Genomic DNA, 24,884 nt, shown 5'->3' on the forward strand with positions numbered 1-24,884 from the left:
TGTCCTACTTCCGACTTTCTCTTATCAAGAAATCATACTACAGGCCATGTACGTGTCGCGTATGTGGAACATTAATAATTAAGAGTTGTTGTACCGAAGTATATAAAACAAATATATGGAAAACGATTGAATTTTTTGTACTCGGTGCTTCTACTTTTATAAAAAGAAGAAGAATGAAACTTAGCATTGTTGTTTACGTGCGTTCTTTTACGGTATTATTATACTACTGTTCTTTAGTCTATTATTCTTTAAAATTTCCAAATGAGGACAAATTTCAGGTATTAATCTTATTTATCATAATTTGAAACATTATGATTCAAATATAAAATCATCTCAAATATCATTTATTAATGTTATATTGTGCAGTATTTTTTATATTAATTGAAAAAATTACATTGTGTAATATTAAGATTAAAAGATTAAAAGCAGAAAAAAGAGTAATATTTTGTTAAAATTAAAAGAACAAAACGCTAAAACGCTAGATCATGTGATGTAGCGGGTTAAAAGAACGGAGCATTAACCCGGGACATCAATTATGTATTTTGTGATATTCATACTTTTTCACACAAATTTCCAAACATATGCGCTTTTTTTATTTGTGTTTTTTTTAAAGTTTGAATGACGATTGACGCGCTTCTTCAACTTAAACGTACGAACTCCAGAGAGAGGTAAAGTTTAAAACCTGCTCCTGCCAAACTCCTATTATTTTTTAATAGAGTACGATTTATCTATGGTGTGCCCATGGACACATGCTAAGCGCGGAAATTTTTGTGCTTGAATCATTTTGATTGGCTCATCTCTCTTGATAGTGGTGGACCCTCCTGCAAATACACCAACCACACCAATCAAAATCTCCCAAATACAAAATTTCCGCGCTTAGCATGTGCCCTTGGGCACACACTAGACAAACCGTTTTTAATAAAGTTTAAGACCACAAATTACTTTTTAAACTTGATTTCAGCTGTTCGCAACTCGCAAGTGTGTGGCCGTCGAGTTTTCAAAATAAAAACACCTTTAGTGTCATTATCTTTATACAATCGGATTTTATTGTGTGCACTAAACAGCAACGTTTTTAAATAATTTGATATTTTTTTTTATCAGATCTTTGCACATATTAAAAAGATTGCTATAAAATTTAAAAATTTAAACGCTTTTTTCCTTTTAACAAGATCAAACTTAACTGACACATGAAGATAACATATAGTATTTCAAAATAGAGATAAATAATTAGAATAGTCAATAGAATAACAAATATCTCTTAATAATATGAATTTATATACATGAAAATATGATCAACGGTTCAATATAATTTTCTTTTCTTTAATAAATCTAATTGATGGTTCAAATTATTTTTTATATATTCACCATTAAATTAAATCTCGGATCAAAGCTGATTAAATAAATTTATTTTAAAGTTTTTGGTCACACTGTTACAGAAATTAAACTGTATGGCCACGTAAGCGGTAACTCCTTTTTAATCTTTCTCCCTCCACTTTGCAAAAAGAAACTCCTTCAATTCGTTCCTTTTTCTCTCCCTTTTCTTCTCCTATTACAAAAACCTATACTTACATTATACACACAAATATATAAACCCCCACTCTCACTCAGTAATGGACCAATCACAACCGCACAACCACCGCATCGCCGCCCCTCCCCCGCCGGCGAAAATGAAAAAGCTCCCCAACAGTAACAAAACTCGGACAGTCTCCGACGCCGATTCTCAAATCAGCGAGGCCGACTCGTTCCACTCTCTCCACTCGCCGCTCCACGCTGTCGACAACTCGAAGGCGATCGTCGCCGTCACCGCCGACAAGTACTACTCTCCCGGCCCCTCTCCGCCGCCAATTCGGCATGATAACAACCAGCTGAGACACAATTTGGAGTTTCCGCCGCCGTCGACGCCGCCGTCGACGCCGCCGGCGAGCGGTTTCAAGGTTGATCGGGCGGTGAGGGAGGAGGTGAGCGGCGGAGTGACGAGAGTGGGGCCGACGGGCGAGGGATTAGGGTTTGATGAGGAAGTAGGGGGAGAAAGGAGATCGAGAGCCGCGGTGAACAGCATATTGAAGAGATCGAGGAAGGATGTGAATGCGGAGAGAGCGGCGTTGGTATTGAGAGTTTGCGAGATTGTATTGTGTTTGATTTCGTTTTCGGTTATGGCCGCGGATAAGACGCAGGGGTGGAGTGGTGATTCTTTTGATCGCTACAAGGAATACAGGTACTAATGCAGTTTTATATGCTATCTGTTTATACTTTATATTATGACAATGTTTTGTGTATGAATTACGTTCTTATGATTTCTAGTGGTAGTAGACTAGGCTATGACTCGATTGACTTGATTTCAAATTATTCTGACTCCAAGTCCTAACTTATTACTGAATTTTAGGTTTATGGAGCTGTTATGATATAACGGTTTGCAGATTTGGTTATATTGTGTAAGGAAGTAGTTTATAAGTATTCAGGATATCTTGTTATCTAGGACATGAAATGTATGGAAAATGTACCCCTGTTTTAACATTTTCTATATATGGACCTTGTTAACTTGTAACGGAGAGATGAGGTGCGAGTTAACTGCTTGGGCAAGTAGGTGGCAGGCCTTGGCATAGGTGTTTACCTATACAGAGTAATTAAGTTTTTAATACAGGGAGATGGTCCCCGACAATCGTGTTTAGGCAACAAGCTTTCCGCGTTTTTTTAAAGAGGAAAGACCAAAACCCTAGAATGGATGTTTAAAGCGCGGATAATTGACGTGGCCCTTCGCATATACATCAAAAATCAAGTGTTATGTCTTTCAGTAATAAAATATCGCAGAAAGATTGCTGCAAAAAGCGATTGTAAGGGGCCCTTTAATATATACTTTCTTTTAAGTTTTTAACATTTTTATTTTAAATATTTATATATATTCTAAAGGTATAACCTAGCAAGACCACTTGCTTCATGATCCAAGTATTTAAAAGATCAAATAACATCAAACCATATATTATGCTAGTAGAATTTGTCTGGACCATCACATATGATGACACACATAAATATAGTCCAGTAAAGTTTAAAAGAATTTGCACGTCTTCTTTTCCACCTCCCTTACGAACAGAGCTCTAACTTGATCGTAATCATCAATGTCTTCATAAAATATCTGGTGTACGACCACTTTGCTTGATTTGGACTTCAGAGTCATGCACTGCAAGGTAAAAGATCAAGTGAATAACCAATGACCACCACCCTGGTGGTTTCCCCACCTTGATCACTAATTCTCCAATGAAAACTTTGCACTGAAAGGGAAACACTTAGATGCATAACTTCCACAAGGCCTCCCCTACCTCATTAAATTCATTGCGGGCTAAATGCCTACCCATAATTATTGACTTCCTGCCCAAGCAATGCTTTGAGAACGATGCATAGAACCCACCTTTTTCTTTTTGGAAAGCATTGTTATATTTCATCTGGAGGTACAGTGGTTTTCATAATCTAACTTAATGTGTCACCTATGGCTTAATATAATGTTGGTCTAATGTTAGTTGGATTTTATTATAGTACAAGTTCCATTTTGCTGTAATGTCACAGATCTTGGCATGTAGGTAATTCTCAGTTAAGACTTCTACATCCCTTTTACGAAGTTTTCATATCTTTAGTGTTCCTATCTAGGTAGTGATGTTGAGCGCATCAAGTACCATCACCCTAATATATAGTGTCAGAGTTTAAATTGTTGTACTATATGCACCATAAGTACATGAAGGAAAGGTGTTTGAACTTTTTGGATTTAGAGTAGTCATAATCCGTTCATGTCACTTGTATCGAGGATAAAATAGGAAATTAAGTTAATGCAAGTCAACCAAGTTGCTTGAGATTTTCTATTTGAGTTGATATTCACCAATTCATGAATCATAATTCCTTCCACCTGTCTCTCGTTTCCTTCCTCTCTTATTTAACTAGACACACCTTGAAACATTTCCGGCCACCACTATAGTTACTAGTGTCAGCAGCAGTGTAGCCACCACCATGGTAATAAAGCATCACCAGCTCTAATGCTGCCATCTCACAGAGCGATGATGTTATAAGAATCGGAAATTGGTGAGATTTTCCCGTTAAAGTGGGGGTTAATTGGAAGGATCAATTGGTGTAAAAATCGTACGTAATTTAGTATTACTTTTAATATCATATTACAAACACAAAATGCTAATTTTAATATGAGCTCAAAATTAGCAAAAAATAAAAAAGTATCAGTTAAATGTCTATACTTCATTTGACATTGATCACACTTGGATTTTTCTGTCAAAAGACTACTTACCTGAACATTTATTCTTACAGTAATTTAGCTATAAAAAACTTGGTTTTATTTTTTCGACTTTCAGGATTTTATAATAAATTAACATTTGACCCAATTTTTTCTTATGATTCTATTTTGGAACAATTCTATCCTGGGTATTAAGAATACCAGTTAGTTAGGTGATTATATCTAAATCGAACTAGAGGAGGAGCAAAGTCCAAGTACTCCCCTGATTTGGAACGCTGCTGAGCATCATTCTTTCTTGTTTATTATTGTTATAGTGAAACTTATGAATATACAGAGACTACTGGTTCTTCAATGCCTTGAGTTGATATAGTAGCCAGCAAAAATCCTGTCACTGGCCCTTTGGATAATACAAACTGTATCAGTGGGTGACTGTATAAAAAAGAGGCCAATTTTAGATATACATAGACATAGTTTTGGGCCTATTCTAAGCATTGTTTGTCAAGTGATGATGACATCTGCTCCACCATATCATTGGTTTAATATCAGAATTTGTGGCTGAAAGTAAATTGGCTTAAGCTTGAAGTTGACTTGTAAGAGGAAATTCGAACTCTGGAAGTACTCAGGATTAAGTATCAGTTCCTGTAAATGCGAGAAATAGTGGGGGATTTGGAAGGAAGCTTATCTCTTTATTGGGATGGGATAGATGAATGGAGGGAAGCTTAATTCTTCTCTAAAAAGTTATTAGTTATATCAGTAACCAGATATACAAGTCCTAAAGTGAGCCGTGAGGTATAGGTGTCTTAAGTTCAGCTCGAAACTTTTTGTACATGTGAGAAACTATTTCGAAATTCACTCAATGTAAGATCATGCTGACCTATTATCGATGCACTAGTGAACATTAATGCAGGACGATTGATTCCGACTGCACTGGTGAACCTTGATGCAGGACGAGAAAAACCGCCAGGGTATATGGTAAATGGGCTGGGAAAAGGGTAAAATGAAGACATTATAAGACCCGAGGTTAAAATTTCCAAAGTACAACTCTAACAATCAAATGCATTTAAATCTGTTATTGGATGAATATTGCATCAATTATGAATTCATATCAAGTTTCAATATTCAGAAAACTAATATCATGTAGAGTATAAATTTATCTCTGTAATTTCTCCTTTTGGCGTCTGTTAAGGATGTTCTTCAACTTCAAGTATCTGATCTCAAATACTTGTAATTATTATAATATTCCCTATAATATTCCCGGCCTGCCGCCTGTTGCTCATACTTCCATTTCTATTGATTATGCGCGTAATGTAAGACGTTTGTGATTGCAGGTACTGCCTCTCTATGGCTGTCATTGCATTTGTATACTCAGGATTACAAGCATCTGATCTTGCATACCATTCAGCCACGGGCAAACATATTATTTCGCATCACCTTCGTTATCATTTTGATTTTGTGATGGATCAGGCAAGTAATTTATGCCTTGGCTATTAGAGTTTTTTTTAATAATCAAAGTACCTCTTTATATATTATTATATGCTCAGTCAGATGATTAATAGGGTGGATATTTGCTGATCTTACTAATGGTAATGAATTTGATTATCATAGATTCTCGCATATCTTCTGTTATCTGCATCATCTTCGGCAGCCACCAGGGTAGATGATTGGGTATCAAACTGGGGGAGTGATCAGTTTACGCGAATGGCTACTGCATCTATATGGATGTCTTTTCTGGCATTTGCAGCATTTGCCTCAAGTTCACTCATATCTGGTTACAATTTATGTAACCGCGTGACTAGTGGATTGTAATATCCTCTTTCCTCCGGATATTGTTCAAATCTAGAAGCATTATTTGCTGGTGGATATTTTCTTAGAACCTTATTCGGAAATGTACAGATGAATGCTATTTCGGCAAGGAAACCTGCTACTTCCACGGCTCTCTGTGGATGGTCTATAAGCAGTTTCTATCATGTGGGAGAGAAAGGGCAAAGATCACTACTTTTACATATAGTAATAGCATTCAACCAGTTTTTAGTAACATTTTTCTAGATTTTGGGTAAGAGGGGAAAAGGTTTGTATACATATAGCCTGTTTAATACTAAATAAAAAATATCCGGTTGTATCTAAAGAAATAGATCATTTCTTCTTAACATATAAATATACTTTGTATTCTGCTTCACTTTACCCATTATTAAGCCTGTAGTAGCCTGAGCCTGACAATGGCTTTCAGGATGTAGAAAGCCTGCTGAAATTCGATCACTGTGGACAGTTTAGACAATGGTTTGGTCACACGCTAGTGTAAGCAATCAGTTCAGGAATGTTCACTGTGATGTGGCGGGCGATGAGAAATGCCGGATAAATTCAGCCTTCTATCTTTTCCATCTGCAGGTGACCGAGTTTAATTCATTAACTGCATATATTTTTGATAGTTTCATACTTTCCTTTCAGCACATTCATGCTTTTATCTCTGTACGGTTGTACGATACATTTGTGGTCACAGATTCACAATCTACTACCATAAAGAGTCTATCAGGATGCACAACAGACAGTAAAGCACTGTAGCTATCTATCTACCTGTACAGATGTATAATTATTGTCGAGCTTCAGCCTAGGTTAGCCTTCCCTAATTCCGCACATTGCCATATAATATGAGTTTGTGTGTGTAATCCCTTTCGGACCAGGCTTATAAATGCATGGATAAGATAGCGAGAATGTGATTAGGCATCGTGATCCCATGTCCCTGTAAGCTTATATGTGTGGGGGTGGGCAGTGGGCTACAGGGAAGACAATAACACAATACCTGATACATGTCAAGCTACTGCCAGCTTCTGATTTGATGTGCAACTCCATTCTCTCTAGTCGACCTTATTTTCTCTTCTTCGCTCTCATCCATTCAACCCTACATGTGTTTCCAAATTATGACATCCTAGTTCCCTTTTATTTAAAATCTTTTTAAAAAAGACCTTATCTTAAAAAATAAAACAAATTGTTATCGTAACAAACTACAGGGTTGAGCAAAAATAATGTGATTGTCAAAGTTGAGACTTGTTTAGTTTTCTTTTCATAAATATTGTGACATACCCTGCACGTGACCTGCAGCCCTCGCCATGTTCTGCTAAGCCCCATGTTGTGGCTATATGACAAATATTCCTCTATTTTTAGTGCCTACTTGTTACTAGTTGTTATCGTCAGGTATCTGGATATTGGTTCGAGCATTTGTATGAAGTATTTAAGTTATCAGATTTATCTAAAATTTTAATATTAGGTTTTATCGCTACAAAATTGTGGTTCAGCCCTGAGATAATATGTCATACACATACATAAATCGCACTAGTGAGGTAAAAAATACCTCGAATCTGAGTGTGAGAGCTGTCCTAGTGAAAACGGGACTTTGGTTTGATCCAAATGATCACAGGTTCGTACCTCACCAGCTCCCGAGCGTTCACCTGAATTGAAGAGATAGTGGGTTGGTTATGAAGCTAGTCGGCAGGTTCTTAAGTGTCTTGTAATAAGTGTTTTGAAGAAAAATATACCTCAAATCGATTTTCAACACTTTAATTTACTTATAATTTTAGTTTCGATATTCTCTTCATCCCATAATATAACTCGCTCCGATATCCTGGACCTTGTGAATGACAAGACTAACATATAAATGTTTTTACTTAAAAAAGATGGAAAAAAATTAAGCTACACACAGCCTTTTCAGTTGTGATACAGCTAAATGGGATAAATAAACAGCTATAATTATATTAAATTAAATACCGATAAAACTGTAGTTTAGAGTGTATATAATATAAAGGTTGAAGAGCTCGTGAACCACAATTAGAAGTTAGAACCGACAGAACAGATATCGTGAAGTTTGTACGTTAGGCGTACCTTATAGTACATGTCACACCCACATGGGAGTCAATTTCATACAACTAGCTTTTGTACATTTTTACAAGACGACATCACCAACTGATATTCTTTTACTAAATACATCAAAAAATATTAATTATTTAAATAATGCAGTTTGTATGATAATGATCTGTCTGCGTGTAGAGCCAGCCAGATCGACAAATCAACTGCTTCCTACAAGTGTCAAAGATTCTTAATTCAATTACTGTATTAATTAATCAGTATTAAGCAATCAGTGTGTTGTATGATTTGATTAGTTAATCAGAATTAGGTATCTTATATCTGGTGTAACATGCAATATACTACCTTATATTGATTTGATTAGGTTATTAGGTCTATTTACTATTACTATGTATTTAGCAAGAAAATCATTGGAGTTGGTATTTTATGATTTTTTAGACATTTTTCGAATATTATGTTTTAAGGAAGATCCGATGCTCCTTGCTCACCCATTGCCTAATAATGTCAACGTTTATATTAGTAGATCTTTCTAAGATTATGCAGCGAGATAGTTATATTCCTTGCTGATATTGCCTTCGACGCGAATAATTATTGCATGATCATGTGATTTTCTTTCGATGTACACACCGCAAAAATTTGAACCTCTTAAATATAATAGAGAAAACTACTCTTAAATACGTATTTAGATAACTTATCTAATAGCATCTCCAACTATTGAAAACCCCTACATAAAAGTTGAGTTGACATACTAAAAATAAAAAAAAATTAGCCAACAGCTCGAAAAACTCAACTCCAACCATACTTAGCTCCCACCTATAGATGGCTAAATTTGTCGAACCTCTACAGGTCTGTAAGAAATCTGCACGAAGATTGCACATCATTTATTACCATATTGAACTGATGTATTCTATTTTAACAATCTAACATATTAATAACATACTATTTTTAAATTATAGTCAATACTGTCTTACCGGTTCAGCAAATTTTACATAATGTCTTACAGATCCTATTTCGCCAGTGATTATAACCAACGACGTTGGAGCACTTTAGCTAATTTCCTCACAAAGAATAGAGGTTCATGGACAAGAACTAGCCAAAAAACGATAATAAAGTCCAGAGATATATTGCTAATTTTAATTATTAGAGTAATTTTTGTCTTGAATGGTGACCGTAAGATTCGAATATAGGGAGAGAAAGAGAGGACGCATACGGAATTCAAGCACGGAGGTCTGTGACAGAGAAGAGTGGGTCCCCCTCTCTCTTATCAATAGCACTTCTTTTTTGAAAAATGGTGCTGTGTTTTATTTGTAGAGACCTTGTCTTACTCTTTAGTTCCATAAATAAATTTATAAGTAGAATTTTTGTAACTAATCTTGACAAATCTGTTTCTTTTTCGTTTGATTATAAAACCCTGGCTTACCTACAGAAACCAACATCTGCAAGTGCATGTAATCGGTTACCACTAACCTGTACTAATAACTAACAAGACGTGCATCAAAGGAAACAATTGTTGTACTTGAGATTTACTACGGAATTGTACAACTGCATTGAAACTTGGCGTACATCCCTATCTCCATGCACATGTCGTGATTAAAATACTCGACATCTTGAACCGAGATCTGATATCATCTAAAAATATCAAGATATCAAAAATTGATCGTAACATAGTTTTTTATTATTCAAAATGACTGCAACATGATCTTATATTATTTAACGATTATTAAACATTTCAACATTTCGGTTGAAATAAGTTTAAATCCTGATTCCGCTGCTGTACACGTTGTAAATGGAAATACGGAAAAAACAGGGGAATAGTAGGGAAGAAATGGAAAGAGTGCTGAGATAATCAATGTAACATTAGCAGGGGTGGGGATTGTCTCCTCTCAAACAAATCTTTGCACGTTACATAAAATCACAAACACACACTACTCATAATTCACTCAGCCCCAACAAAAAAAAAAAAAAAAAGAGGAGGCAAAACTGCCAGCTCTCTTCTCCTCTTTGCTGCTTTCAATTCCTCCACCTAATAACAGTCTCACTATATATTCACTTTCTTGTTTTCTCCATACATTTTCATGTACGGACAAACCTGCATTCGTAAAATGTAGCTTCACTCAGTACTCTACTTTTCGACTTCTTTAGCAAAGCTTGAATCTTTATTTTCTTGGGATTTTTTTATTTTCTTGGGATTTTTTGTTTTCTTGATTTATGAACTATGAAGAGGTTCAAATGGTTGAAGCAGATTGCGAATAATGGTAAGCTGGAGAGGAGGCTATCTTTAGGTGAGTACAGGAGAGCTGTGTCTTGGTCTAAGTACTTGATATCTTCTGGTGCTGCAATCAAAGGGGAGGCTGAGGAAGAATGGAGTGCAGATATGTCTCAGCTTTTTATTGGTAATAAGTTTGCTCTGGGTAGGCATAGCAGGATTTATAGAGGGCTGTATAAGCAGAGAGATGTGGCTATTAAGCTCATTAGTCAGCCTGAGGAGGACCAGGATTTGGCTGCATTTCTCGAAAAACAGTTTACTTCTGAGGTTGCTCTCCTCTTCCGGTTGCATCATCCAAATATCATCACTGTAAGCTCTTTGTAAATTAATTGTGTTATTACATGAATTTGAATTTGGTTTTGTATTTATTTGTTTGTTTGATTTGGAATTCTGGGCTTTTCATGCAATTTAGAGAATTTTCATAATTTCTGCCGTTTTTGAACTTTTTAAGCTTGGAAAGAATTTATCCAGTTAGGAGTACGACGAGGTGTGTTACATTTCACCCTCTGTTGATCCTACTTACTTGGGGGATATACCGAATATGTGTAGCTGTCTATCAGCAAAAAGACTGAGTTTTAGTAAGAAATTGAGGATAAGATCACAAGTAATGCCATAGTTGTATATATGTAATGTTGAACTTCATGCCCGCTAAGGACCAGATGCTTTTCTTTTGTAGTGGCGAGCATCTGATGAGGATCACTGTATATACTTTTACAATTGTTTCAAAGTTTTCTGGATTGACGTCTGTTCTAGTTAGCGTTTTAATGGCATTGAGAAAACACTTTTTTCATAGGCGAAGCCACATTGGGACTAGGGGTGCCCCCGGATTTATTGTCAGGTATCATTTCATTGCTATTATTACCTTAGATGAGGAGCTAAGTTGGTTTGGCCCGTGTTATGTAGTGATGTATATCAAGACTCAAAGAGGCGACGACTTGGTTATCTGTTCATATTCTTGCAACTATCGACTGACAAGATTCAAGATTTATAAAGAGGCACATCCCGTAAATTAGTTCATTTCAGTTAATACTCATTAACTATTGAATCCATAGAATGAGCTTTGTCAAATTGGTGTCTAGAACTCTAAATGATACTTCCATTCTCGATGAATTTAATACTTATGGTTTTGCTTCCATGTTTAACTTATTTACAGAATTGCGCCTTGCAATGTCACACTGACGCTCATCCCAGACATGACCTCTAAATGTAAACCATATTGTGTTGATTTGTTAAATTATGAGGCATTCGTCGATTCTTATACTTTTGTTATACAGTTCTTTGCAGCATGTAAAAACCACCCAGTATTTTGTATTATTACTGAATATCTGGCTGGGGGATCCCTACGCAAATATCTACATCAACAAGAACCATACTCCCTTCCCTTCAACCTAGTTTTAAAGTTTGCTATTGACATTGCACGAGGAATGCAGTATCTCCATTCTCAGGGTATAATTCACAGGGATCTCAAATCAGAGAATCTGCTTCTTGGTGAAGATATGTGCGTGAAGGTAGCAGATTTTGGAATCTCATGTCTGGAATCTCAATGCGGCAGTCCAAAAGGATTCACAGGAACTTACCGTTGGATGGCACCAGAAATGATACGAGAAAAGGCTCATACGAAGAAAGTTGATGTTTACAGTTTTGGCATTGTACTATGGGAGCTTTTAACTGCATTAACACCATTTGACAACATGACTCCAGAACAGGCTGCTTTTGCAGTTTGTCAAAAGGTATCCTGATCTGCGTAAGATGGTATCTTGTGCTTTATTTCTATAAACTGCCTGCTAACTTTCTCAGCATTGTTGTCAGAATGCAAGACCGCCATTGCCATCAACATGTCCTCTAGCATTTCGTCGCCTCATCAGACAGTGCTGGGCAAGGAACCCTCTAAAACGGCCACAATTTGATGACATTGTGGCAATCCTGGAAAGCTACGCAGAGTCTCTTGAGCAAGACCCTGAATTCTTCTCATCGTATGAAGTTCCCAGTCGTCATGGCATCTCACGTTACCTGCCCAACTTGATAACGTCGTGTGCTAATGCTTCTCAAGAAGCATAGTTGAGAAACGTTTGTATGGTAAATCCAATATACTGCACAATGTTTAAGTGACCTTTTGAATGTATATTTTCTGTTCATCATTCTGCAGCTGGAATTTGTCAAAGGCAGATCCCCTCACTGTTATGCTTTAGACTTCCCCTCGTATTTGTACTGGAAAACTTGAGAGCATCTACAATTTTTAATACCACATATTTGATTTCACCCTCGCTGTACTCTCCCCGGGTACTCAAACTGTCATGTGTTCGATGTTTATTACTCAAACTGTCTTGTGTTCGATGTTTATTGTTTTAAGTAATGATAATCAAGTATCTGATAACATTCCACAATTTTTATCCTAAGCAGTGAGAAATAAAAATGTAGCAGCAACTCAGATACATATACTAATAATTAAGCCATGGGAAATGAAGTTGTAATTCATCGAATTGCTAAAGATAATTTCATTACTGAAATATATTTGATCAATGACAAGGTACGAAAAGAATCAGCCTGTGCAGTTGTGCTCAGGCCCGGCCCAGAGGGAGGGCAACCAGGGCGACCGCCCAGGGCCCAAAAAATTTAGGGGCCCAAAATTTATATAATTTATGTATTGTTATTAGTATATATCAGTCCAGTAAGCCTATTCTATCCTAAGTGATTAGGTCCGTACCTAAAATAATGGTACTATCAATCATACACTAACAGATAAATGTCATCAAACATTTGTTTAATCTTTTTTTTTTACATCCAGTACACTTTATTGTTAAAACTTGATTGTTTTATAGTTACTTTCTTACGGAAGTGGACTAAAATTTGAGTTTGCATTGCTACAGCCTACAAGGTCATGTTTTTATCAAATTTAATGAAGTAAAAAAAATTAGGGTCCATTTTCTTCTTTCGCCCCTAGGCCCTCAAAAGGTATGGAACGGCTCTGGTTGTGCTTCATATCATCTCTGTTTTCTGAAAGTTCTTGCTGTCGAAGTGCATAAGATCCTGTTGGTTTTGAAGTCTTCCTCTAACACCTTAAGATTTTAGATGAGCGTTTTACTTTAGACGCAAACTAGTTACCAAATTTAAGCTCTCAAGTCTGAAGACTTAAAGGTCTTCTGTGTGTGTTAGTATACAAACTAGCACAGATGCATGCGCAAATATTAGTTATTATACAGATAAATATATTAATTGATCTGGTTAGAAACAAATGATACAGCACAAACCTGCAGGATTCGAATCTACCCTTTGTTTACATAAACTTGTATAAAGAACACCAAAATGTTAGTAGATCTGAATTTTAATACTCGGAGATAACCTTTGAAATGCTTAAGTGATTATTATGGTTGTATACTAAAATTAGAGAGGCCTTACATCCGACAGTTTGGCCGAGTGGTCTAAGGCGCCAGATTTAGGCTCTGGTCCGAAAGGGCGTGGGTTCAAATCCCACAGCTGTCACAATTTGTTTTTATCCTGTAATAGTTTCACGTATTTTTGTCTTCTTTTTCTTTTTCATCTTCTTTTCTTTTTATTTTATTGTACAGCTTATCCAAAATAAGTGGTATTCATTCGTGTTCATATTTCTTTAGAGTCCAAAAATAAAATGGGAAAAATAAAATAAAATGCTCTAAACTCGTCTTCAAAAACAAAAGGGAAAAAGTATTAGAATTATCCAAAAATAAACCAGAATATTCCACACAAAAAAGCTCGGAATAAAATAAAAAAATAACAAATATACTCATAATGACACCTCGTCCGAGTGTAGACTTTGAAAAGAGCGAAAGTCACACAAACCTCTCTCTCTCTAATCTTTATCTCCTCTCTCTCTATATATATTGATTGACTCATCATCGCAGCCAATAATAATCCAAGCTCCTATCTCGACTCGGCGAACACCATGGCGACTCAGTCGGCGCCGCCGTCCAATTTTTCCGACCAAAATCCAGGTTTCTCACACACACACACACATACTTATTCGATCACTTAATTTTCATTTTTCCTCGCTAATTTCGACTTAATTTTGCAATCGTAAGTGTAAATTCAGCTCTCACGATCCGTTTAGTTTATAATAAGCTAGATTTGTTTGTGTAATTAGGTTATATTACTTGTGCTTAGCTATTGTGGGCCTGTGGAGTAGATGTGGATGCTAGTCTGATTTTCGTTTTGCTGATTATCTTTTGTTCAATTCGCTTTCGATAAATGTTTACGGAACCTGACGGATTTAGTTTAGAGAGATGATGACTCGTAATGACTTCCTTCTAACTGAAAACTGAAAGGCGTAAAACCTCTGTTAGTGAAATAACTACTTATTTACATGATTAGGAAAGCATCGTATTAGCGAGGCGAGTTGGTTGTAATCTGGTATAGCCACGGATACCTGGTGTGTATGGTTATCAGCTTATAGCTAGGCAGTAAATGGTTATGATAGCGGAATCGTTGTATATAACATATTAACTTATGAATATATGATGTTTATTTGTTAGCTATTTGGAAATTTGGATTTACAATTAAACAGAAAAAGAAGCAATTGAGTAGAAATACAAGGACGATCATATGATTATATAAATGACGCAGCAACTGATAAAAATGTGTTCTGTGTATGAACACTGTACTGATACCAATTTGTAAGGCAGATTAATGTTCACAAGCTGAATTATAACTTTGTTCATAGAGCGATAATCAATGGATTGTTTTTGGTGAGGTTTTTTTGGCCTGGATGTAGGACTCGAAAATTGTTACGGGGCGTGTAATGGGGGGATATTTTAGTTTGCTCACTCGTGTAATGGGTGGTTATATTAATTTGCTTACTTGGGATGATTCTAGGTGCTACACCAAGTAAATGAGTTCTTTAGTTTAGGTTGCCTCATATATATATGTGCTGATGAAGACAAATACTCCTCAAGACAAGAAGGTAATTTGAAGACCTAAAAAGTCTAGCAAGCTGCTGGCTGCATGCTCCAAGATGTTTGACATTGAATTAATAAAACAAAGATGTATCAATAGAAGAGAGGGCTTGTTCTATGTTGCTAGTCAGGAGAAATAGATAATCAACATAAAAGAAAATATTGAAAGTTACTTTCCTCTCTAATGATGCCGAGGTCATCATTAGTTCACACTTTATCTTTGTACTTACCTTTTTGTTAACAAGTGCCAGCTGCCAAGGAATCGTAATTTGTTTGATATAACTCACTAGAATTTTTAGAATTTCTATCACTATGATTGGTAGGAAAATTAGTACTGATGTCTACTTTTATAGTTTTGTACTTAAAAATAAAATAAAATATTGTTGTAAGCACTTCTACTCTGTTAATCACAGTTTCAGAGGTTGCAAAACCAGCATCCGAGGTCCATCAAGATGCCAAGGATATTTCTCCACCTTCTGTGTTTGTGAACTCTGAACCAATTCGTGAGGATCAAGTGCAGAATGCTGTCAAATTTCTTTCACATCCAAAAGTTAAGGGATCTCCTGTCATGTACAGGCGTTCCTTCCTTGAAAGGAAGGGCCTTACGAAGGAGGAGATAGATGAAGCCTTTCGTCGTGTGCCTGTATACTTCATCTACAAACCTTACACTATCCACTTTCCAAATACAATTTCTTGAATATTGTAAATGAATTTATTCATAACTACTAGGATTATGTATGATAAAATTATGTTTAACTGCAGGATCCAACCCCAACCGTTTCAACGGGTCAGCCAGCTGAAGGTAAACTCTATTATCTTGTAGTTAGCTTTCCTATTTTAATAATATCTAAAAGATTTTGAGGGTGAGAGAGGGTGGAAAATTGTTTGCATCTGATATGTATATGGACAACAGATGGGCAGTTGAACTCATCAAAAATGCAACAGCAAAGCCCAACTCAAGCTATACAACCTGCATCAAATACTCCTATTGGTACCGTCTCTAAAGGAGGGACCTCAGCACTATATCACCTCGGATGGCAACAAGCTCTTCTTGCTGTAGGTTTACTGGCGATATCAGGTGCTGGAACAGCTCTAGTCTTTAAGGTAGTATTTCAGTGGATAAAATAGCACATTACATATTGTCCAGAACTTTGCTCTATTACTCATGTACGTTGAAGGTATTGAATTTGTTGATGCATACATTTCTTATAGGCAGCTTGCTTTATGCTTCTCTTTTGTTATCTAGTAATTATGATTATCCCTCAGCAATGATAACATTTCTTCAAGTGGCTTACTCTTTCAGTTTACACTGTTTTTTTTTCAGAAAGCTATTGTTCCAAGGCTAAAGTCTTGGATTCGCAAGGTTGTGTCAGAAGAAGATGAGGATCTTGCGAATAAAACAAATTCAAAACCGAGCTTGGCAGAAGAAGCTGCTGCTGCTGCCAAATCTGCGGCGGCCGCCGCCGCTGACGTGGCACGGGCTAGTCAGGACATGTTGATCTCAAAAAATGGAGGTCTTGTTTCTTAAGCTTTCTCTGTATCTAAATTTCAGGTTTCCTTTCAGTACACCTGCATTAATAATAAAAATGTAAAAATACTCATAGCTGACATATATATGTCCATGCAGAGAAGCAATACTTTGAGGAACTTATGAGTCTGCTAGGAGTGCAAGTTCAGGAAATGAAATCAATGAGTAATGCTATAAGAAATTTGGAAGGTAGTTCAAAATTTTCTGTTTTAAAATTGCTTACAGTTCATTATTATGACAAAAAAGGATTGGTTACACACAATTGCTATCCCTCTTGGTGTTTTTAGCACTAACCATTTTATTGGTAAGAGCACATGTGGAGGTTTAGGATATTATGCATTTTATTGTTAAGAGCACATTCGGAGGTTTAGGATAGTATGTCTGGAAAATCTCCACTCTGCTACCCTAACTTGTCCATAAAAAACTTACTATCCGTTCCAATTTCACATCATTCATCTACAAGTATAGTCACATGTACATGTGGTTGACATTTACTACAAATCCCATGCTTTCTTTATGAATATTTTGATTTACTTCAAACAAGAAATGAACGGGCTTCAGTTGCTGATTACATTTTAGCAGCTATAGACTAACCATGTAGTTACCTGCTTGATATTCTTGTTCATGAGTTGTGGGCCTTGTGGCATATATGTTGAAAAGTAATCCTACCTCTTCTTTTTGTGATTTTGCTGCACGACTAGTACAATATGGCTGATATGGTATTACACTTTGTACGCTTTTTCACATAAGAGGCTGATAGGAAGCATCATAGGGGCTTAAATATCTTATATTTAACGCAGGCAAAAATTAATACGCAGCCTCCTGGACTTTATATACATCAACCTTTTCGGGGGGTGGGGGTGGGGTGGGGGGGTAATTTAGTTAAAAGTATTTTTTTTATTTATGTATAACTGTATGCATTCATATCTCAATGGCTGTGTCTTTTCCCTTGTCTCATATTTTTTTTTTTTGCTGATTGTTTCATTATTTATGAGTCCATTACTGTAGGCCATTACTGTAGGCATTAGCTGATTTATATATCATATGATTCAGGAAAAACTAGTATTTCTGGGCAAGAAGATCACGGATTCTCTCTCAATAATTCAAAGGTAAGTATTTCGGTAATTGGATATTTCTCCAAGGATGCAGTTGTGACTGACATTCTTTTGTCTATAATCACTACTGTTATTTAAAATTTTCTTTTCATATATTCCAGCCACCATATGCAAACGGCAAGTCAGACTTCACTCCGAGCTCAGGTTCGTTATAGTTAGATACTAATTTTGATTATGTAAAGCAACTGCGTAATGCCTTGAATATCTAAAACGTGTGTATAATATTATGTGTACAGCAAGACCTGTGTCTCCGCCTGCATCTGTGGAACCATCTGGCGCACCACCTCACCCAAAGTCCTATATGGAGGTTACTTCCGTTGCTGTTTTTCTTATTCGTTATTTCAATTAATCATGTGCTTAAGTTTATAAGTTGCTGAAGCCACAGTCAGTAGTAGAATGATCTCTTTTGATTATATCTCCGTCGCTCAAACATATGTTTTTACTATATTACATTGAGTCCCTTTCCAAAGATATCATTAATCTTAATCATTTTGCAGATCATGGCTATGGTTCAAAGAGGAGAAAGACCTTCTAATATCAGAGTAATTTCATTAACTAAACCTTTTCCATCTTGGTAAATATCCACTTTTTGTTGGGTTTACTCCTGACTCTATTCTGATCTTGGTATTTATCAGGACGTCAATGATCTTCCACCAAATCCGAATCAGCCAGTACCAACTCCTAGTTTAGCACCGAGACCAAAGGTGTGATATATATTATTAACTTTTAGATAGCCATGCCATATTTTTCACGTTTCCCCTGGCGTTTTTTCAAGTTTTACCGACACATATCAGTTACATCTTCTGTATATAATACTATAAATAGGCTTATAGGTTTCAGCTTAAAACACTTTCACACTTAAAAGTACCTAAAAGTACCTAATTCCGGTCAATATTCTTCATTGTGCATTCTACTCGTTCCTTTATTTTAAATAAGCACAACTTAAGTGATGAAATTGGGACATGTACCTCTCCTTGGTCCTCACCTGAAAAATTGAATACTTCTGTTATGACTAGGGTGCCTGAAAGGTCTATTTGAGTTCTAAAAAAGATGTTCCTCCAGCTCAATAATAAAGATGCTTTCCATACTTGTTTTTTGAATATAAAAATGAAACATTCCACCATTGCACCAGTTATTTGATTTGCGTGCCTTTACATAAGAATTTGCTAATTAGCTTTATTGTTGTTCCCTCTCTCGAGCAGCCATGGGAAGTTGGGCAGGTGCAGAACAGTTCAAACCAAGCTCTTCAATCTCAAGATAATGGATTTACTCAGATGAATGGGAACAATTCAGCACCCTGGTGGCAACAAAAACAATCAAACAATGTGAGAATTAATGATATAGAATCTGTAGATGAATATAGTGCTGGATCTTCTGGTGCACAAACTATTGATCGACCCATTCAGCGCTCTTGGGTTCCTCCTCAGCCTCCTCCAGTTGCGATGGCAGAAGCGGCAGCAGCAATCAGACAGCCAAAAAAATCCACATTTCAGAGTGAACCATTAACCGACGATCAGTTTCTTGCTCGTTCTTCAGAACTGACGAATGAATTGCAGAGGGTCACAAAAATATCTGAATCAGGAGGCATAACAGAGGCCAATGGTGAGAGCTATGTGCCGAATACAGAAATACAAACAGAAGAAAGCAACTCTTACGTCGAGGCCTAAATGAAGAACTGGAGGACAGGGGAGGGGGTTGCGGGTTTATAAATAATCTCGACATCTGGGATTCAAGGTATTGTTTGTATGGCTTGTAGTTTGGTAATAATTACTTGAGAACATGTCTGGGTACCCTTGTTGCACAATGGTATAAGCTATTCATATGATATGGAAGTGAATGCGAAGTACTATAAGGAAATAATGCTAATCATTTTGACTTGTTCCGATTTCATCTTTTAAAATGATTAATTCATTGATGAGCAAGATGCTGATCAATGTCTAGTTGTTGCATGTGTATCAGGGTTTCAGGTATCTACGGTTGGCTATATATGTGATTCAGTTCTCTTTCTTGTGTTTTCTGGCAATGTTAAGTGTATATAAGATGTTATGTTTTTGCCTGTGATATCCGAAACAATAAATGGAATGCCGATGAAAAGATAGTCTCACAACTCACAGCTATATGGTGCACTGCTTTATTTTACAAACGCATGCGAATATATCTATATTTAACTCTTGTATTTATTAAACTAATCAAACTCTTATTGTTGCAACTTAAAGACTTGAAAGGGACTAATTTAAAGACGTGAAAGGGACTAATTTAAACTGTATTTACTCTGTTAGGTGTGCTCTAACAGAGTTTGATCAAGTGAGCTCTGTCAAGCCGATGCTTAAACCCAGTTCTAAATCTTTATGGTTTTTTCACAATTTATTTTTATGAGTTGTAACTTCTTAAATTTGAATATACAAAAGTCAAGTTCAATATATATCCTTTTTTCTGAGGCTCAAAGCATACAGAGTAACGAACAATTAAGACAAAAGTGGAGTCACAACTAACGATCACTTTTATGACTTAATTATATAATAATAATAATAATAATATCGCTTCAATATTTTCCAAAATGTTACAAGTTCGCAAAATATTGTAGTTAGTTTTCTCAATTTAGAATAGATTCACATATTATTACTATATCAGTACAAAATCAATACTACTACACCACTACTAACATTTAGGAGTCCAGGAGCGAGCATCGATGCACTGAGAGGAGTGACACGTCTTAATGTCATGGGTTTATCACGAAGGACAGATTAAAAATACAATTCGTGAAATTTCGTCTTCACAGACTACACGTAGCTTCGCTGGTGTCCCTTCAATCATTTTCGGGGGCTTTGTTCAGTTGATCCCGGTAACTAATTTTCGGTCTCGAGTCACAATCATGATACTCCCTCTCGGTCTCCCCTCTCATTTTTTTCACACTTCACAAATATCGTAAGATGTATGTAATATATAAGTTCACAATTTTTAAAAAATTTCGTTTTTTATAAAATTCAAATATTAAATTTTTATTTAAAATGATTTATAATAATTTATGAAATTATATTTTATGAGAGACTTAAGATTTAAAAATTTTCTTTTTTTATAAAATCAAATATTAAACTTTTATTGAAAATGATTTATTATAATTTATGAAATCATATTTTATAAAAACTTAAGATGCGTGCTGAGTATCCGTCCCGGTATAAATAAACAATTGAGTATATGTCCCGGTATAAATAAACAATTGTGCGGGACAGAAGGAGTATACGTGACGATAACATAATCGAAGTCGAAATGATCGGAGCTGAAATTTAAAATAAATGTCTTCCATCTCATTTTATAATTTTGTTTGTTAAATTAACATAGTATTTATATTTATTTTTTTGTCGAACACAACTTTTATATTATCTTTGATGTTAATTAACCCCCACAAATTTCAAAATTTATCATGTAAATATATAAGGGGTTCTAAGTATAATGGATGAAGACTTATCCATATTCTTTTGTATTATTATAACTTCAGTTGTGAGAATAATAAAAAGATATTATATTTAATTTTTCTTGATAATATATGAATTTGTAAATTTTAACAAAAATTTACTAATTTTTGAAAATAAATAACAGCTGAAATAAAATAAATTATTGATATCTACATGGATATTGCAGTCACTTGTGTCGTGTGACAAGTACTCTTACCAATTTTTCAAGATTCAACATTCAACAAAAAACAATGAATAGAACGCGAACAAAGAAATCCACAGCATAATAAACTTATAAGAGTGGACATCAACAAACGTGAAATGCGAGTGGAATTTTGGAATATATAAGCTATAAATTTCTACATCTACCACGCTTCGTCAAGGACACACATAAATCACGCAAAATCGACAATTTTTTTGGCTTCACATCACAGCATGTGAATAAAAACTAATGTAATTTTCGGGGCTTTTTGACAAATATCAAGCCTAGAAATATTTTTGCAAGAATATTGTAATTTCTAAAAAATATAAGAATATTTTTGATAATCACTTGGCAGAAGAAAAAAGGAGTTTGAGATGGGTGATGGCATCAAAAAAATCCTCGAGAATGGCTTCTGTTATTTTCCTTCTATGGTGTAACTAAACATAGTAGTATATTTTTATACAATGGTCAATGGACATAAGTGATCGAAATGAATTCAAGATCAGTGTCCCTATGTTCTCACGTGTAATGCGTTTATCTCAATTCCAACGGTAATGATTGAAGAACGTTATTTTGATGGTCAAGGTAACGGAAATCACCAAACGACAACCAGAAAAAGATGGTAGATCAACAGAAATCAGTAGTGATGTTTAATAATCAACCATTTTTTTCTGGTGTTAAGTTTTGAAATACGATATGGTTGATGAAATGAGAATGATGGACTATGAAAAAAGAGATATAATGAGACGGGTGAGTTTAAAATAAGTGCTTCTTGATTAAAGTAAAAATATTAAAAAAAAGTTAGAAACAAATTAAAGTGTTTGGTAAAAAAGTAGAAATCATGAAACAAAAATTAACATTCTCCACTTATTTTAAGTACTTTTTGATTTTTTACATAAAAAATATGAATAAGTGTTATTTTAACTTATAAAATCAGAAGTCGGGTTTTTAAGTCCTGGCTAGACACCCCATAACATGTTCCAACATGATTAAATTGGACCGTTGAAATCCTCCTACTAACTCAGACAAGTTTATATACAAAATTTGTCTAAGTATAATCTTGGTCTTAAAAATCGAAAATTGAGATTAATCGTGAAGTACTGATTAAAGATCAATGAGATGATGGGAAATTAATCGGATTAAAAATTGAATATATTACATAATTATAATATTTAATATATTAATTTAATTTACTATGTAACATATAACATGTTATTTAAAAACATTATTGACAAATAATCGGATTTTAATAATCAAATCGATCGGGGAAGCACCTGGGATTAATCGAATGAGAAAATTTTAGAATCAAGAGTATAATGCAACATAATGCAAATTATTAGAGCAATTGAATAACGTATTAACGGATTGTGATTTGTATTTTTTTTATATATGTACTTTTACGCAAACAAAGAAATGCATGTTTTGAAACTTAAACGGAGACGTCTCTGTCAGATGAACGCAAGTTATTCATAAGAGGCCAACTAAGGGAAAATGGGATCTTTTTTTGGGGATTCTCCTGTCTAATTTTCTATAACCAGCTGCTGTGATTTCATCTTGAATTTCGTTTTTAACCTGTTAGTTTTGAGTCCGAATTTGTTGACTATTTATTTTTGAATAAAATATTCTATATTCACTTATTCATAGATTTTTTTAAAAAGAATCATTAGATGATCACGTCTTGGAGAATCAAAACTGTGGATATCATCTATTTGATGGAACGCTGACATAAACAACTTGACCGAAAGTTCATGCAACAAGAGAGATAATCTATATTATCTTGCATTACAGATAATTATATAAAAATCAACCAGATAAACAAATACTAGCCTTCAGCCAATTTAGCTCTCTAGGAACAATGAAAGATGCTTAAATTTCTTTTAGTTTATTTTAAAATTTTCCTCTTAATATTTTTTTTTTTAAAAGTTAGAACATGCAGTCTTAAATTTCATTTTAATATAAATACATTTCTTTAAGCACAAATATATATTATGCACCCAATGGACAATCACCACTAAATTCCTCTGATAAAATCTTCCATTATGAATTTTTTTTTATCATTCTTAAGAATTATTTGCTATTACACTTTAATTTGACTAAATATTTTTGATTTATCAAAAAAAAATATAATAAAACCTATCTAACCAGAATCACTAGATTAATCGATTAGTTTCGATTTCTGATAAATTTCATATTTAATTAAAAAGACAAGTATCTGTTATCTTTGATTAAAGTGTGATGTCACTTTTTCGGAGATAAATTTTACAAAACTTCGGAGTGACACACAAAATATAGTTCTTAAAAAAGCGCAACGAGTCAACTAGTAATTTAGAAATCACAGGAAAAGCATAGTGAGTTGTGGTTGCTTAGGTTCCATCTTGTCATTTACACAAATATTCAAAAACAGAATATAACAACTGTTTTCTGGTATCGATCCTGTTTAATATTACCAACTTTATAATCAGGCACCTTGGAAGGTAATATTCAGTCGGTCTCTCTCAAACCCAAATATAAACAAAAAACATCGAAAATTACATAAATTTCGATAAATAAAATTTAACCAGATGGCAGATACCGAGATGAGCTCGTAAAAATTTATCCTCTCCGTGATAATAAAATATTTATTCGTGGTGAAACGCGTTTGGACTTAGCAGTACAACTACGTATCTGTATTTGTGATGGATACAGGCATTATGTGTACCGGTTTAAAAGCACAGGCCGGATTTGTATAGTTGATTATTTATGTAACGGGGAGTAGTAAACGACAATTAGTCCGGCAAATAGACAAAACGGATGTTTCTTAATCATCGAGATTACTCGATTCTCTTTATTCTTTGTATTTGTTTATTGTGAAGATGACTAGTAAAAACGATGCTGCCCTTTTGCTATTATGAATAGATAGAAAATTATTTCGCCGATTAAAATAATTTCAATATTAATCATTTAAAATTTGTTAATTGTGCTATTTTCGAAGTAATCGGATATGTGGATATTATAATGGACTATACTTTAATGTCGATAAATTATTGTTATTATAAATTATCGTAAATATATATTTAAATATTATACGGATTTCCAGAAATTTACTAACAAATATAATTAACATTAAATAACTAGCTAAAATTTTAGTGAACAAAATGTAATACATAGACTTCTACACAATCTCGTCTCGATAATTTTTAATTATAACATATCACGTAATTTTTTAACTAAAATTTATTAAAAATAATTACAATTATTTATAATATTTGAGATTATATTTTTATTATATATTCACTTATATTCTTATAAGTATACTACTATACTTTTCACCGGT

General features: G+C 34.7%; 3 protein-coding genes and 1 non-coding gene across 4 annotated transcripts; all 4 read left to right on the plus strand.

The window, feature by feature from the left end:
- Window positions 1-1,494: 1,494 nt before the first annotated feature.
- On the plus strand, window positions 1,495-6,404 carry LOC108193403 (CASP-like protein 4A3). The gene is made up of 3 exons (XM_017360033.2): window positions 1,495-2,215; window positions 5,557-5,692; window positions 5,834-6,404. Exons 1-3 carry the CDS (start codon window positions 1,611-1,613, stop codon window positions 6,032-6,034), a joined length of 942 nt encoding a protein of 313 aa, XP_017215522.1. The 5' UTR covers window positions 1,495-1,610; the 3' UTR covers window positions 6,035-6,404.
- A 3,498-nt stretch (window positions 6,405-9,902) lies between these two features.
- LOC108196077 (serine/threonine/tyrosine-protein kinase HT1) lies at window positions 9,903-12,608 on the plus strand. The gene is made up of 3 exons (XM_017363174.2): window positions 9,903-10,658; window positions 11,624-12,079; window positions 12,159-12,608. Exons 1-3 carry the CDS (start codon window positions 10,299-10,301, stop codon window positions 12,405-12,407), a joined length of 1,065 nt encoding a protein of 354 aa, XP_017218663.1. The 5' UTR covers window positions 9,903-10,298; the 3' UTR covers window positions 12,408-12,608.
- Window positions 12,609-13,749: 1,141 nt separating this feature from the next.
- Window positions 13,750-13,829, plus strand: TRNAL-UAG (transfer RNA leucine (anticodon UAG)). The gene has a single exon. It is a non-coding gene; the product is annotated as a tRNA-Leu (tRNA).
- A 289-nt stretch (window positions 13,830-14,118) lies between these two features.
- LOC108196076 (peroxisomal membrane protein PEX14) lies at window positions 14,119-19,866 on the plus strand. The gene is made up of 12 exons (XM_017363173.2): window positions 14,119-14,317; window positions 15,688-15,917; window positions 16,037-16,076; window positions 16,188-16,378; window positions 16,599-16,788; window positions 16,902-16,991; window positions 17,856-17,911; window positions 18,019-18,061; window positions 18,154-18,224; window positions 18,415-18,459; window positions 18,553-18,621; window positions 19,120-19,866. Exons 1-12 carry the CDS (start codon window positions 14,269-14,271, stop codon window positions 19,582-19,584), a joined length of 1,539 nt encoding a protein of 512 aa, XP_017218662.1. The 5' UTR covers window positions 14,119-14,268; the 3' UTR covers window positions 19,585-19,866.
- The last annotated feature ends 5,018 nt before the right edge of the window (window positions 19,867-24,884 follow it).

This window comes from Daucus carota, chromosome 7 (genome assembly GCF_001625215.2).
Source record: "Daucus carota subsp. sativus chromosome 7, DH1 v3.0, whole genome shotgun sequence".
Lineage (NCBI taxonomy): Eukaryota > Viridiplantae > Streptophyta > Magnoliopsida > Apiales > Apiaceae > Daucus > Daucus carota.